At 50.3% G+C, this 13,653-nt stretch overlaps 2 protein-coding genes across 2 annotated transcripts; both read left to right on the top strand.

Moving 5' to 3' along the window:
- Positions 1-240: 240 nt before the first annotated feature.
- LOC106494616 (gallinacin-4-like) lies at positions 241-3,341 on the top strand. The gene is made up of 3 exons (XM_013954909.1): positions 241-283; positions 1,281-1,367; positions 3,211-3,341. The coding sequence occupies exons 2-3, from the start codon at positions 1,310-1,312 to the stop codon at positions 3,339-3,341; spliced, it is 189 nt and encodes a 62-aa protein (XP_013810363.1). The 5' UTR covers positions 241-283; positions 1,281-1,309.
- An 8,683-nt stretch (positions 3,342-12,024) lies between these two features.
- Positions 12,025-13,653, top strand: LOC136991696 (gallinacin-3-like). Its single transcript, XM_067294852.1, has 3 exons — positions 12,025-12,092; positions 12,572-12,659; positions 13,541-13,653. Exons 2-3 carry the CDS (start codon positions 12,602-12,604, stop codon positions 13,651-13,653), a joined length of 171 nt encoding a protein of 56 aa, XP_067150953.1. The 5' UTR covers positions 12,025-12,092; positions 12,572-12,601.

Below are 13,653 nucleotides of genomic sequence, written 5' to 3'. Positions count from 1 at the left end.
CGTGCAGCTCAGCACACTTCCTGAGACACTGCTGCAATATTTTGAAAGTGGTATCTTGATTCCTCATTGGGAGACAATAATGGAGATAATTCATTGGATCTCTCCAGTTACCACCAAAGCTGCAGGGACTTTCTGATTGGCCCTTGAAGATCGTGAAGAATAAGCATTCTTCACCACCCTCCAGAAGCAGCATAAAGCTGAGCTCTGCTCCTTCATCTCAATGCATCTGGGTGGCTGAGACTGATCTACACGACGGTTCCAGCCTAGAGCATCCTCTTACCTGGTAATGACCAAAATCTTCTCATTATTCAGCCTCTCCTAAAAAGTCTGTCCATTTAAAAATATATATCTGCATTACACTAATATGACCTTAACTGTGTAGCAACTCCAATCTACCAAGAGTTAGTTCAGACAGTTCTAGACACTTGGGATATTGGAACGGGAAAAGAGTTTTTGTTGGCTGCAGAAAGAGAGCTGAGAGGAAGGAAGCACAAAACCCCAGAAATTTGTCCTGGAAATCATGTAGCTCTTGAGGTGAAGGAAAAACAGCAGCCTCTAAGCAAGAATAGGAAAAAAATGGATTTTAAGCTAATTGTGAAAGGAACTTACTTATCAGTGAAAACCTCACTAAGCATTGCTTGTACTAATGTTAGAGTTTGGGGCTGGATGTTCCTGCAGTCCTGTAGTGCTTGGCAGGAGGGCACATGAGCAAAAATGGTTAAGAAACTGTACGTGAGAATCTGTACTACCACATCTGTAATATACCACAGCTGTCCTGAATAGTGCAGAGCTTAGACATTAGAGTCTGGGTAACAAGACTAATAAGAGCTTCAGTTAAATATAATTCTATGGTTTGGGGGTTTTTTGGAAAAGCTTGACAACACATGTTGCACTCTTTTGTAAAAATATAACAAAATTTGTTTTATTTTTCTTTATGAATGAATAACTTTAACTTCCATATGGCTAGCTGAATTATTGCAATGTAGTCATTCTTCCTGTGGGGTTTTCCAGGGAGTGAAAATATCAGAAAATCTAGAATAAGCACCTTATGAATTAATACAATAATTAAAAGGGGATTTAAAAGTGTGTCTTTCTTCACAGAAGTTTCTTCCTGTGCCATGCTCCTAGGTATGCTTCAGGGAACTCTTAAGACAATAGACATGATGTTGCATAGACAGCGGTTGATCTGAGACAACATTTCTGTATTTCACCCCTTAGCCCACAGTGGTTGTGGGGGGGGGCAGCCCTCTTATTAACGTGTTGGTGTCATTCCTCTGCAGTGACGGGAATTCCCGGTCTGCCTTCTGCCATGAAAATCCTTTGCTTTCTCTTTGCCCTCCTCTTTGTGGTTTTTCACGGGGCTGCAGGTAAGCTGTAAATGAAAATGAGGGACCGTATTGAAGCAGCTACTGGGGTCTCATAATGGACTGTTGTTCCCTTGGGAAGTGGCCAGGCAGCCTCCTGCAGGGTAACTTCACACATATCTTCAAAACTTGTCAGCAGATTACTGCTGATACATGAAATTAGCAGACAGAAAGTCCAAGCAGTAGTTTGGTGCCTTTGCTGCTCCTTTGAAAATCCAGTCTAAGTTGGAAGAAACCCCCAAATTATCATTCAGTGCCAGCATTTTCCCCATTAAAGCTTGTTGATTCTTATACTTAAATCTCCTATTTTGTCTCTGGCTCACTCTTCAGCAAACTACTCTTAATCAAATGTTCTTAAGTTACACAGAAGAAATGAAATCTGCTCCCGTGCTCTTCAAATATCCCTAGCTTCAGGGCCTTTGGGTTGGGAAGCAGAAGATCATGAGTTAAGATCTGGACGTGCTCGGTGGAGAATCCCGTGCCATACATAAGTGATGTTGTCAGGCCCTCAAGGGGGACACAAGAGGGTCTAGAATCCCAAACTCACCTTATTGTCCAGCAAAAGGAACCATGTATTAACACCATTCCTGAAAATGACACAATTACAGTGTGTGACACTACATGCATAAACAAGTGTCAACAGAGTTTTGGGGTTGATCCCTATGGGAACAGGACGGAAAGTCCCTCGGGGGGATGAGAAAAGGCTCTTATGAATTGCAGAAGACTAAGAACGTGGAAGAGGTGTCATATATGCTTGCTTAATCTTATTCTTATTTGGGCCTCCACTTATGGCAGTTGTCAAAGACAGGATGCTGGACAAGGTGGTCCCTTGGGCTGGACCAGAATGTTTGTTGTTATGTCCTTATCTAACCTAAAGATGCATACAGTGGCTATCTTCTGGGTATGCTCAAGAAGGAAATTTGTCTGGAAGAACATATTCCTGAGAGCTGAGACTGCTCACAGTTATCTCTGCAGTGTCCCACATACGGAGAGGTATTGGAATCAGAAATGTTTATTCAGTCTTCCCAGCAATCCTGTATTCATGTCTGGGATTTTCTGTGTAGTGCTGTGTGTGTATGCGCTGTACAACTCGTGTGCAGTGAACACACCAGGGACACCTTGGATGTATTCTGCAAGAGTAATATCCATGGTCAGTTTGCAGAAACACGTTTTCTCCATTCTTTATATGCTGGACTTTGTGTGCTTGCATGGACCAGATGGGAAGCTGTAGTTAAATGGCACATGCACAGTAAGTTAGATGCATCCAGAAAGCATCAGCCTGCCAGCTTACAGTCTCTATTAGTAAACCAAACAAGGCCATGGAACATGCTATTTAATTGGCAGCATGCTCCCTGGTGCAATTTTCACTCCTGACAACTAACACTTTCACATTTAATACCCAACACAGTTCTGGAAATAGCACAGGCAAGTGACCATTCCCAAGAGGCAGTCTGAACAGGGATAACCTATTTTAGTGGGGAAGAAAGTTCAGCCGTGTGAATATGAGCAATGCCACAGTGTTTGGCTTCAGACCCAGAGGACAAGCCCTGGCTTACCTTATTTACTAGTATATATGCAGTCATTCTGCATGTGTTGTTGAGTTTATCTGCAGATGGTGGCCTACTCCTAAGGGAGTCCTGGGCTTGGAGACACAGATTAAATCCAACGAAGGAATCAGTGCACTTGCTGGATTATTTTGCCTGTAGAGCTCCTCCTTTGGAGGTTGCATCAGGGCTATCATAACTTTCGGATCTGGTGTGGCTTGGTCTCAGTGAATGGGTATTTAACAAATGCAAAACCTCAGCTCTATCAGAAATAACTGTGTCCTGCTTTTCTCATGGTACAGGCTTTACTCGGTCTCCAAGGGTTTCTATGAGATGTGGATATCGTGGGACTTTCTGCTTCCCCGGGAAATGCCCTCGTGGCAATAGATACCTGGGAGTGTGCCGTCCTGGGCATTCTTGCTGTAGATGGTAAGTTTAGGACTTCACTGGGCAAACCTGACTTTCCCCATTCTCACTTAAATTCTGGAGGGCTGGAGGGGCCCTGCATGCATTAGAAAACCTGGCAATCTACTCCATTTATCTAGCTACATATCACTATCCCACAAAAGCTCAGCAGCAGAAAATCCCATATGGAAGTAGTGGTCTTGGAGGCAACCAGGAAGATCTGACTTCAGTATAAAATGGGGAGGTGGCTCTGGTTTAGACTTTGGTTTCAAAGAAATGCAGTGATTTTCCCCATCACTATAAGCCCCAAAACCCTTAAATATTTTCCTTTGTGTAGGTTGTAGCTTGACAAATTGCACGGACTCTCCAGGGATCTGGGAATGATCTCCTTTCTTCTTGCATCTCTGGATTCAGGGAACTGTTGTATCAGTCATCAAGGATTTGTCATTCTTTCAATAAAAAGAAAATCTGGGGAGATTGTATTGCTTCCGTGTGTGTTGTTATCATTCTTTTCTCTAGAAATACTCTTCATCTTTAGAAATTTGAAGTAAATACAAGACAAGAATTCTGAAAGCAGATTAAACCTACCAGGAATGTTTAGGTCATCAACATTTCTTCCCTCTTGGGTTGCCAACTAAATGAATGCTGTCATGTTCTTGACCCTTGCCTGCTAAGAAACTGGACTCAGTCAGTAGGGAGTATGAAATTCTTGCCTGGTGTGGTGCTTCGTAGCACCTCCACTGTGAAAACTTTGGGTTCCCATCTATTATTCCAGAGCTTTCAGACCTGGACATAGCAGTTCTGTTTCATTAAGGGAACTGAAACAGTAAAATTCACACTGAGGAGAATAACAGAAGTCAGGTGACACCATTTTAAGATTTGAAGCCTAATTCTACCCTTGATTATGTTGGCCAGTGTAAATTTTGGGTAAATGTGCAAAAAGTGTGTCAGCTGCAGTAGATAATCAGGAGATTAGAGTCAGACATAAGACACTGCCTGAGACAATTAGATGCCTTTTGCAAAAGGCCAGTACCTCTGCTCTTTCGATCACTCATGCCCCAAGAGTTTTTCTCCTGTCCCAGCCTGAACCCTGATGGAAAACTCAGAATGTGCAGGTTGCTCAATGGACTCCTCTTTCTCCCCAGCTGCTACTCCAGAGCCAAGAGCATCCTTGTGCAGACAGCTTGGCCTTCAGACTAGCACTCGGTGGCTACAGCCCTGAGACCAACTGGCATGGCAGAGTTCATGCGGGTACAGCGAAGCGCTCTCAGCATCCAGGCAGGGTGGCTTCATCTAAAATGCCTGTTAACAGCGGTCATGCTCATGCTCTCTCCTGAGTCCAGGCAGTGTCAAGGAAAATGCAAGTTAGCCCTGACCAAAACTGTGCCAGGGACTGAGCTAATGATCTAGCCCAGGCCAACTAGCACTGTGCCAAAATAATCCTAGGCACAGTCTGGGGGTTAGCAACGTGGACAGACTGTGATAGTTGCTCTTAGGGTACATCTTAGGAAGTAAGAAGAATAGACGGGACCCTGAAATATAGCAGGAGCTCACCCCCAGCTCTCCCACTGCCTGTGTGAAAGTTGGCACTCAGGGATGCTCAGCAAAGGTAGGATCACTAATGGCTGGATTTTAAGGGAAGCAACACAGGTGTCTATATGCAAAGCAACGACTCTAAGCCCAGAGCTTGCCATTTGTCTTGGAGAATCTGGCCTCCTTTCAAAGCAGATGTTTCTGCAAATGACTCAGAGTGTTGCCATTGAAACCACAGCCTTGAGAAGGGCAGGAAATTGGGGCAACACCCACCTTGCAGGGAAACCCCTGGAGAGAAACTTGAGGAAGTTGCCAAGTGGAACAAACCCAGCAATTTACAGTTTATGTCCTAAGAAGTTTTGCTCAATCCACAGTAGCTGAATGTTTCTTGCACAAACTGGAATGGCACAAAATATTTTATACAGACACTGGGGATTTTGCAGGGAGAACCCAGCCCTTGATATTTTAGATTCAGCTCTGGAGACCATCCAGGATCTGTAGCCAGCATCAGGCAGAATACTGTAGCATCACACTTTGAGCGCACCACCACAAATAGCTGCCCTTGCATTTGTGGCTGGGGAATGGCTTCTGGAGCCAGCTCAGAGTGAAAAATAGGCCAAAACCTATTAGCAGAATTAGGGAACGACTGGTCCTGCAGAATCACTGTTTGTGCCACTAGGACTCTGATACACCCCCAAATGATACTGCTGTCACTCTTCTAGCACAGCCCCTCTCTCTGTGCAGGGTCTGAGAAAGGATACTGTTTTATGGTGCAAAGGCGTGAAGAATGGGAGGTCTGCTCACCTCTGTGTCCCAGCAACCCTCGCTGCACACAGACCCTCACTGGAGAAGACGGCTGCTGCCAGCACCTCGCACAGAGGCACAGCAGTGCTAACAGCACTGGACCTCTCTTTTATGTACTATTTTTGCTCAGGCATGGACTGACATCCACCATGGTCATATGAGTGGTTGAATTTATTTATTGCAGTGACATAGTCGTTCTATTCAAGTTTTCTACTGTGTTCGGAAGATCAGGACGTGGAGTTGTGAGCTCAGCCTCACCTCCAGGTGAGCACACACAAGTGTTCAGGGAGGACTTGTGTGTGTATGGGAGCAGGACCAGCCCTGGTTCTGAGCCTGAATGCAGCTACTCAGGGGTAAAACTGAGCTAGCAGGTCCTGATATCAGTTTACTAGCTTATTTTTGTTTTGAGTGAATCTGAAACACTGTGGAAGGTGACTGACTTTCACATCCATACAGTACCTTCTTGTAAGCTCAATGCACAAAAATATTGTCTCCTTAGTAGTGGTCTGTGGAATTATCAGGTTTCTTGTTGCAGGAGAGACTAGGAAATAGATGGAAAGATTGTACAGAGAATCCCTCATCATCTGGGGGTGGGTTCATTTTCACTTAACGTTAGATGACTGATACAGATGTCTGTCACAGCTGGTCATGCTAAGTTCCCTCTCTAGACTATGCAAGAGAAATAGGAATTTTTAAAGTGGGATTCACCAGACCTGTTTTAGACATCACTGTGAGGGTGAAGTGACTTGTGTTCCTCCTGCTATGGAAAGAAGGGATGGAGGGGATTTGGCCCAAAAGCTTTGCCACTGCCAAAATGTGCTGGTGACCGTATGATTCCTGTCCCTGATACATAACGACGTGTGCTCAATTCAGCTGTATCGCCTCAGTCCCCTTATACAGCACAGTAGGCATTGGCAAGCTGTTCTAAGCAGGACAGCACATTGCAAAAGCAGTGGCTGGTGGCCTCTTTCTGGGTCCCCCCACAGGCACCAACCTTGCATCACAGGTGAGACCCTGCAAGAGGATATTGCTCTCCCTGCAAGGCCTTAGAACAGCCTGCTGGGTCCCTGGCCCCTCTGCTTCTTCCAAACATGCAGCTGCTGTCTTCCACCTTTTCTGCAGTGGTTTGATCGCACAGTGACCTGGCTTCTCGATGAAGTGCAAGAAGAAAGCTGCCAACCTCCACTACCAAAATCCCAAGCAGGCAACCCCCGGTGGCTGGGGAGATCGCGAATGCTCTTCCAAACATCTTAAGGGGCACCTCCAAGTCAGGCATGCAGCACAGCCCTCTCCTGCTAGGCAAGGACTGCCACTTGTCCTGAAAAGGCCTTGGATAAAGATCTTTGTGTCTGCTAGGCAGATGTGGTATCAGAGCTGGCGGAGGAGTGGGGCTGGTGGCAGCTGCACCTGGTGGTCAAGCTCCCTACACAGCCTTGCCAAGATGGGAATTAGCAACATCTCTGTGCCGTTGTTCTTCAGACATGCACTAATTCAGTTTTGGTGTGGAGAGAATGAAAAGCTCTTCTGAGCACCCTGCTCAGACCACCAGCACTGGGCAGTGTTTTGCTACCAAGCAATCTGCCTGAAGACAGAATTGCAAATATTTTGTGTAATGTAGTGTGTTTTAGGGAGAGAAATTGAGACAAGACAGAGCAATGAAATATGCTGAGGTGTTGGAATATAAGTATATTTATGTAACAAATATATACATAATATACAAATATATACGCTTATATATAAGGCCTGGCAGGGAGAGTAATAAACAAATATATATGCAACGAGGCTGAAAAAGCCAACAATGAAGGTGACACCATCAATATGTTGAGAACCAATGATGAATTAAATACAGCAAACTCTTATGAGACAAAGCAATCATTAAAACTTGTCATTCGTGGAACTGCTGGCTGAACAGAGATGTCATCACGTGTGGCTTCTTCCTAGCAATTTTCAAGTGAAGCATAGAGAGTATGTTTCACTTGAAGAGAGGAATACAGAGCTGTTTGGTGTTGTGAAAGCGGGTTGCTTGCCAAGGTCTAACGAACAGGGATGCAGTGTGTCCCAAGATGCGTTCAGCAAACCGCAATGCCAAACGTCTCTTACGCAAGGCGGGATGACACAAGACTCGGGGCTTGAAGGCCCTGGAATTCCTGTCAGAGGTGTCAGAATATGAAAGCGGTGCCTTGTTTTCCCTGACAAGAAGAAAAAACAAACGAGAACGTGCTTTTGGGCTGGACATTTGGCTGTCAGCAATCGCGAGGGACACTGCCTGGGTGGCAGAGACTGAGAAAGCCGGCTGTCCTTTGCCACGTGGAGTTGGCTGCTCGGGACCAAACTGCTGCTGCTGCTGCCTGGGCCAAGGAGGCTGAGGGACGGCTCCGACCCTGCGGCTGCGGAAGGCGTCCTCCACCGGATAACTGGTAACATCTCTTCCCGGACGGGATCTCCTCTCTCCGCAGTCCTGTCCCTCTAGGAATGCTCCATGACAGGCACTCAGGGACTCCCCTGCCCGTCTCTGCCCTGCTTTCTCTTCTCCTCAGAGCTGTGACTCTCCCAGCTGACTTCCAGCGATGCGGGTCCGGCCTCTCCTCTGCGCTCTCCTCCTGATGCTCCATGGAGCAGCAGGTAAGATACCAATGAAAGAGGGGTGGGCAAAAGCAGAGGGATTTTCTGATGCTGCAGTGAGGCTTCCCTATTGAAAAGATGCAGATGAATGAAAACAGAGGCCGAACCTTTCAGTACAGATTTTTTTTTTTTCTTTGTTTGTTGAGATTGTGAGTCAAGCTGTATTTTCTCCTTTTGGGTGTATGGAATGGCATTCCCCTTGGAGCCCTTCATGCCCCATATCTGTAAAAGCTCCTGCTGTAAGCTCTGCAGCTGTGACCCGACCCTGGGACCTTGTAACATGTGCTCTCATGCTCCAGTGAAGGGCTGCGCCACCTTCCGTGGTACCTTAGACTGGCTGCCCCCACGTTCCTCACCACTCATCCCTGAGCTCACCACTCACCCCCCGGCCCCTGCCTTTCAGAGTCACGAGCACTCTGTGCAGCAGCAGTCCCTAGAGCAGAGAAGGTGGGGAGGAAGGCAGATCCTGCTCCCCCGCTTTGAGAGAACCAGCACGTTTGAAAAGTGAACGTCTCCCAAATGTTGTTGCTGGATGGGTAGAGAGCATGTCCCATCAAAGAGCCATAGACATTGCCCTGCTTTCTGCTGTAGCCACCTGTCCTGATTTTCAGTGCCGGGGTGAGTCAGGGGAGGGCCAAACTTTGGCCATGCTGGGGCCTCAGGCTCTGTTTAATCTGCTTGGTAGGACTGTGCTGGAGAAATCCTTTTCTGCTCTCTTCTGCAGGCTTCTCCCTCTCTCGTGGGACACCCCAGGACTGTGAGCGCCGTGGGGGGTTCTGCTCTCACGGGTCGTGTCCACTGGGTATCGCTCGTGTTGGCATCTGCTCCCTGCAAGACTTCTGCTGCCGGATGTAGGTTCAGGGTTCCCCAAGGGCAACCGTTGTTACTTGTTGGGGTTATAGGTCAGGTCCCCGGAGAAAGAGCGGAGAATACCCAGCCCAAGGGAAGGGAGAAGCCTTTGGGCACCCACTGCTGCTCTGCCCAGCTCACGAGCTGCTGCAGTGACCAGTATCCTCTAAAACCTCCCCACCCATGGCTGCTGGCCAGTACCGCCACTGTCTGCAGAGAGCAGAGGCCCTTTCCTGGCTACCACCAGCCCCTTCTTTGGCCATGCTCTGTGCATTAAGCAGCCCTCCAGCATGTGGCCTCCCTAGCAGTGTGTCCAACTCCAGGGAAACAGGAGGAGATGGCAGAGAGCTTGAGCACTTGATCCCTACAGTTGTGCTGATGCTCCTTCGTTAGTTTGCTCCGTGATGGGTGCTTTGCATGGGCTCCCAAGGGCACAGCACCCCAAGCTATACAGCACAGGATGGGCCAGTGCAGCTTGGGGGTGAGTGGTGAGGAGCATGGGGATAGCCAGTCTGCGATGCTTGGCTGCATCATGGCAAGATCTTCTCTTTAGCAGTGCAGACTTGCTCCCTGAGAGCAGGACACCTGTCCCCTCAGCCCATAACCCTGTGAACACAGGACATTTGTCTAGGTAGCATTTGCACCACTGTTGTCTAGAAATGCCCCGAAGGGGAGACAGGTGCTTCTGGAGAGGCCACTGGATGCACAGAGCCCAGGCCAGCCCAGGAACTGCCAGACCATTCCTCCTGCAGGCGATGGTATCCCTGATGGCATCCTGGCTCCCCATGCTCCCTCCTGAGCAGCCCTTGGGAACCACCACTTGCCTCTCACAGTGACCCTGGAGCCGTCTGCATGGAGGCATCAAGCACCCCCTGGAGATGCAAAGGATGACTGTGACCCAGGACAGCCGGGCCACGGCCCCGCACCCCACGGAAAGTGCCTGCCCTGTTCCCAATACAATGTTGTGGCTGACATCCGTGTTTCTGTGGCTTGTGTGCATCCTGGGGGGAGAAGCATGCTGAGATGTACCATCTGTGGAGGGTGTTCTCCGTTAGACAGGAAGGGGGGTCTCCCTTGGGACACAACATGTTGACATCACAGCTGGTCACCCTGCAGTCTCTGTAGCCCGAGAGAGAGCAGGGCCAAAGGGATTGTGTGGGAAGGACTCGCCAACTCTCTCCCATGGCTGTTTTCACACTTGGTCTTCAGGAAAATGGGTGAATGTGGAAGACAGAAGGAGCTATGGCTTTCCACCCCAGCCCAGGTTCCTGGAGATCATCACCATCACCTAAATTTCCCTGGTCACAATGGGAGCACGTGGGGTGTTCACTGGGTGCCAGGCCAGGTCAAGACTCCCCTCAGGCTATTTCATGGGCCATGTCACTCTGTGGGTTGAGGTGGCCCTGGGTCCGTCCACAGGGGCTGTGGGGCCTGGTTAGGTGTCACCAGTGGGTTGTGTGGGGCCCAGCAAGGGTTGGGGTCAAGTTGCTCCTGAGGAAACAGAGACTTCGAGCCATGCCAGAGGGTCATGCAGGTGCCTAGGCTGCATTAGGCCCTGGTGTTATGGGAGGTTTGGGATATGGGGCTGGGCCAGGGGGTCACTCAGCAGCCTGGGGCTGTGTTGGGCATTGGTGTCATGGGGGGAATCAGGACCTGGGGCTGCACCGTGGGGTCACTCAGGAGCCCGGGCTGGGTTGGGGTCAGCCCCAAGACCCTTTTGTCTCTCCAGTGCTTGACTCCCAGCCCTTTGCTCTCTCCTGGCGCTGGCCCAGCACTCTTGGTACTCCCTCCCATAGCCCGTACTCGGACTCACCAGCTAGTCCGGCTTGAAGTTTGCTAGAGGATCATGGACATGAGCAAAGACACAGCATAGACAGCACGTTCATACAAGAAATAGTAAGGAATAAAGCTGAATAGGAAGATAGGACAGACTGTGGTGATGAGGTGCAGGGCATGGCCAGAGAAGGGTGCTGACCAGCAGCCTGCTTTCAACCGCTTGGCCCTGCTTCTCTATCTTCCATGCCTGTTCCTCCCTGGCCCACCTTGGTTTTTCCCTTTCCTGGACTTTGGCCCTTTTTTGAAATATCAAATAATAATTCCTATAAATCTCAGAATTCTCTTAATCAATTCCAGACCTCCAGGGCTTGCCATTATAAGTCTTATAAACCTTCCTTCAATAGCCACCTTCAGTTTGGACAGCATTACATGGAGATTTTCTTCTGTTAAATGACCTTTGTGTGTTTTGCACAAGGGAAAATAGTTTCGGAAGCAGTTGATTCAGATTAAAAAAATGGGAATGGTTTCTCACCTTCTCACTATTTCTCTGGTCACTATCTCCTCATCTGAATAGCCATTAGAGAGAGATTCTTAAACTTACCACTTCTTTGCATGTCACGTGCATAGTCATCCTGGCACAAATGAAAATGTCCTTGTAATGTTCAAGGGAGAGAAGGTGCGCAATATGCTGCACGTTCCTGCATTTAACACACTGCCTGACTACACGAGGCAGCCGAAAGGAGAGGAAGAGGCAAATATCCCATCGGTGTGTACGACTGGTTCCTGCTCCTCTCTATGCCAGAAAAATGGCTTTGTCCATGGCAGACAGTTCATGCCAAGCCACTGTCGCCAGTGCGCCTGCTGTGCCGCCGCAGCGCGGTGTCACAAGACGTGTTGCGTGGGGATAACGGTGGCGATTGCAGGAGTTCCCAGGAGGCACCTCACCCTCTCCCACTGCAGGAGGGAGGGGTAAGGGAGCAGCCCGTCAGCCCCGTGGGTCATGCACATGGGTCACTTTCTCATTGGCCAGGGGAAGATGTGGCCGCGGGAACAAGCACACGTCCCACCCGTCTGGAGGAGTATAAAACCAGGGTGCTGTGGGCAAAACAACACTCCCCGACCCAAGGGGCACTGGGACACAGGCGACTCGTGGTGGGATCGTCACTGCCTGAACGCCAAGACCGCCCCTGATCTGGTAGGTACCTGCGGGGTCGCTTCCAGGTTGGCCTCCCATTCCGCCTCTTGGCCTGTTCAAGTGCCATCTGCCTGGAACCATCGACATGCCACATGGGTGGAAGCATCAGAGCAGACAGCGAGGCCAGCCGGCGGTTGCAGAAAAGAGAGCAAATCCCACCTATGAGCTGATGATTGTTAGAGCCTCGAGAGAGGGGAAGCTGGATGCGGGCTTTCCCAGCTGCAGGACAGACTGGAAAGGTGCCTGGCTGCTTGAGGAGGGACCCGAGGGCTTGTGCTCTGGCGAGGTGGGGACCCTCCCGGGCAAAGAGGGCAGACGCTTCCCGGGCAGCAGCACAGAGGTCTTCCAGGCTGATACTTCCCAACTGCTCGCGCAATATCCCAAAGCATTGCTGTCCATAGCTGGCACTCCTGCTTGGGAGCAGGCTACAGCAAAACATCATGCTGTGTTCTTTGAGTGTTCGTGTGTCCCCTCTGCAGCCACGTGGAGCACGGGGCCGGCCGTCAGCCATGCGGATCCTCTACCTTCTCTTCCCCTTCTTCCTGCTGCTGCTCCAGGGCGCTGCAGGTGAGACGGGCAGAGGGGCAGAGGGGTGAGCTGTGACCCCGTGTCAGCGGGGTCTGCCACGTCCCGGGAAGACGCTCCGCGTGTTGGAGCGGTGCAAAGTTGAGGAGGGACGGAAGAAGGATGCTTCTGAGGGGCCCCTTCAGGAGCACCTGCAGTGGGTATGGGGGGCACAGGTGCCCAGCAAGAAGAGCCTGGCTTCTCCTGTGGGCTGCGAAGGCATTCAGCTGCAGGCGCCAAGCCTGCGTTCAGCTGCTGCTCCGTGGGTGTCTGCAGGGGAGCTGCCTTCCGCAAGCCTGGGGTCCTCACAGCCCCCCGTTCAGAGGGACCTGCCACCCAGCGTAGGCGTGGGAACGTGCCGCGCAGCGCCTGCTGCCTTGGCAGTCTGCCTGGGGCGCAAAGCGGTCCCGCCTTGTGCAGGGGCCTCTAAGCCGAGCGTCCCAAGGTGCCGGTGCCCCGAGGCGTGAGGCCTGGCGAGGGCTGCGCGAGGGCTTTCCATCAGAGGCCACTCGCGGCCGGGAGCAGCCGGGAGGGAACGTGGGGTGCGGGCTGTGCCCTGCTTCCCGCTCTGCTGCTGCTGCCGGCAGCGGTGGGCATGCAGCTGCGGAGCTGGGGAGGCAGCACGGCTCTGCCTCGGCCTCCCGCTGCTCTTCCCCGCTGCCTGCCCTGTGCACACACCCCCCCACTGCCATGTAGCGCTGTTAGAGGGGAGAGGTCTTGCTGGTGAAGATGCAGGTACGGTGAGTTTGGTGCTGAGTGCATGTAGGGGGTGGAAATCCAGGGTGAAATCCAGGCTTAGTGTCAACCCTTCTGGAATCACACACTCTTCTCTCCCACTTTTTCTTTGCCATTGTTTCTCTGTACATCCATCTCCATGGCTGCAGGAAGTGTCAGTGTCTGCAGACGAAGAGGGGGAGTCTGCGTTTTTGGGGGCTGTCGTTACCCTACTAAACCCATTGGAAGATGTTCTCGACTTCACTATTGCTGCAAAAGGTAA

This window comes from Apteryx mantelli, chromosome 3 (genome assembly GCF_036417845.1).
Source record: "Apteryx mantelli isolate bAptMan1 chromosome 3, bAptMan1.hap1, whole genome shotgun sequence".
Taxonomy (NCBI): domain Eukaryota; kingdom Metazoa; phylum Chordata; class Aves; order Apterygiformes; family Apterygidae; genus Apteryx; species Apteryx mantelli.
Note: the sequence above shows the minus strand (reverse complement) of the source record. Positions and strands in the feature narration are given on the sequence as shown.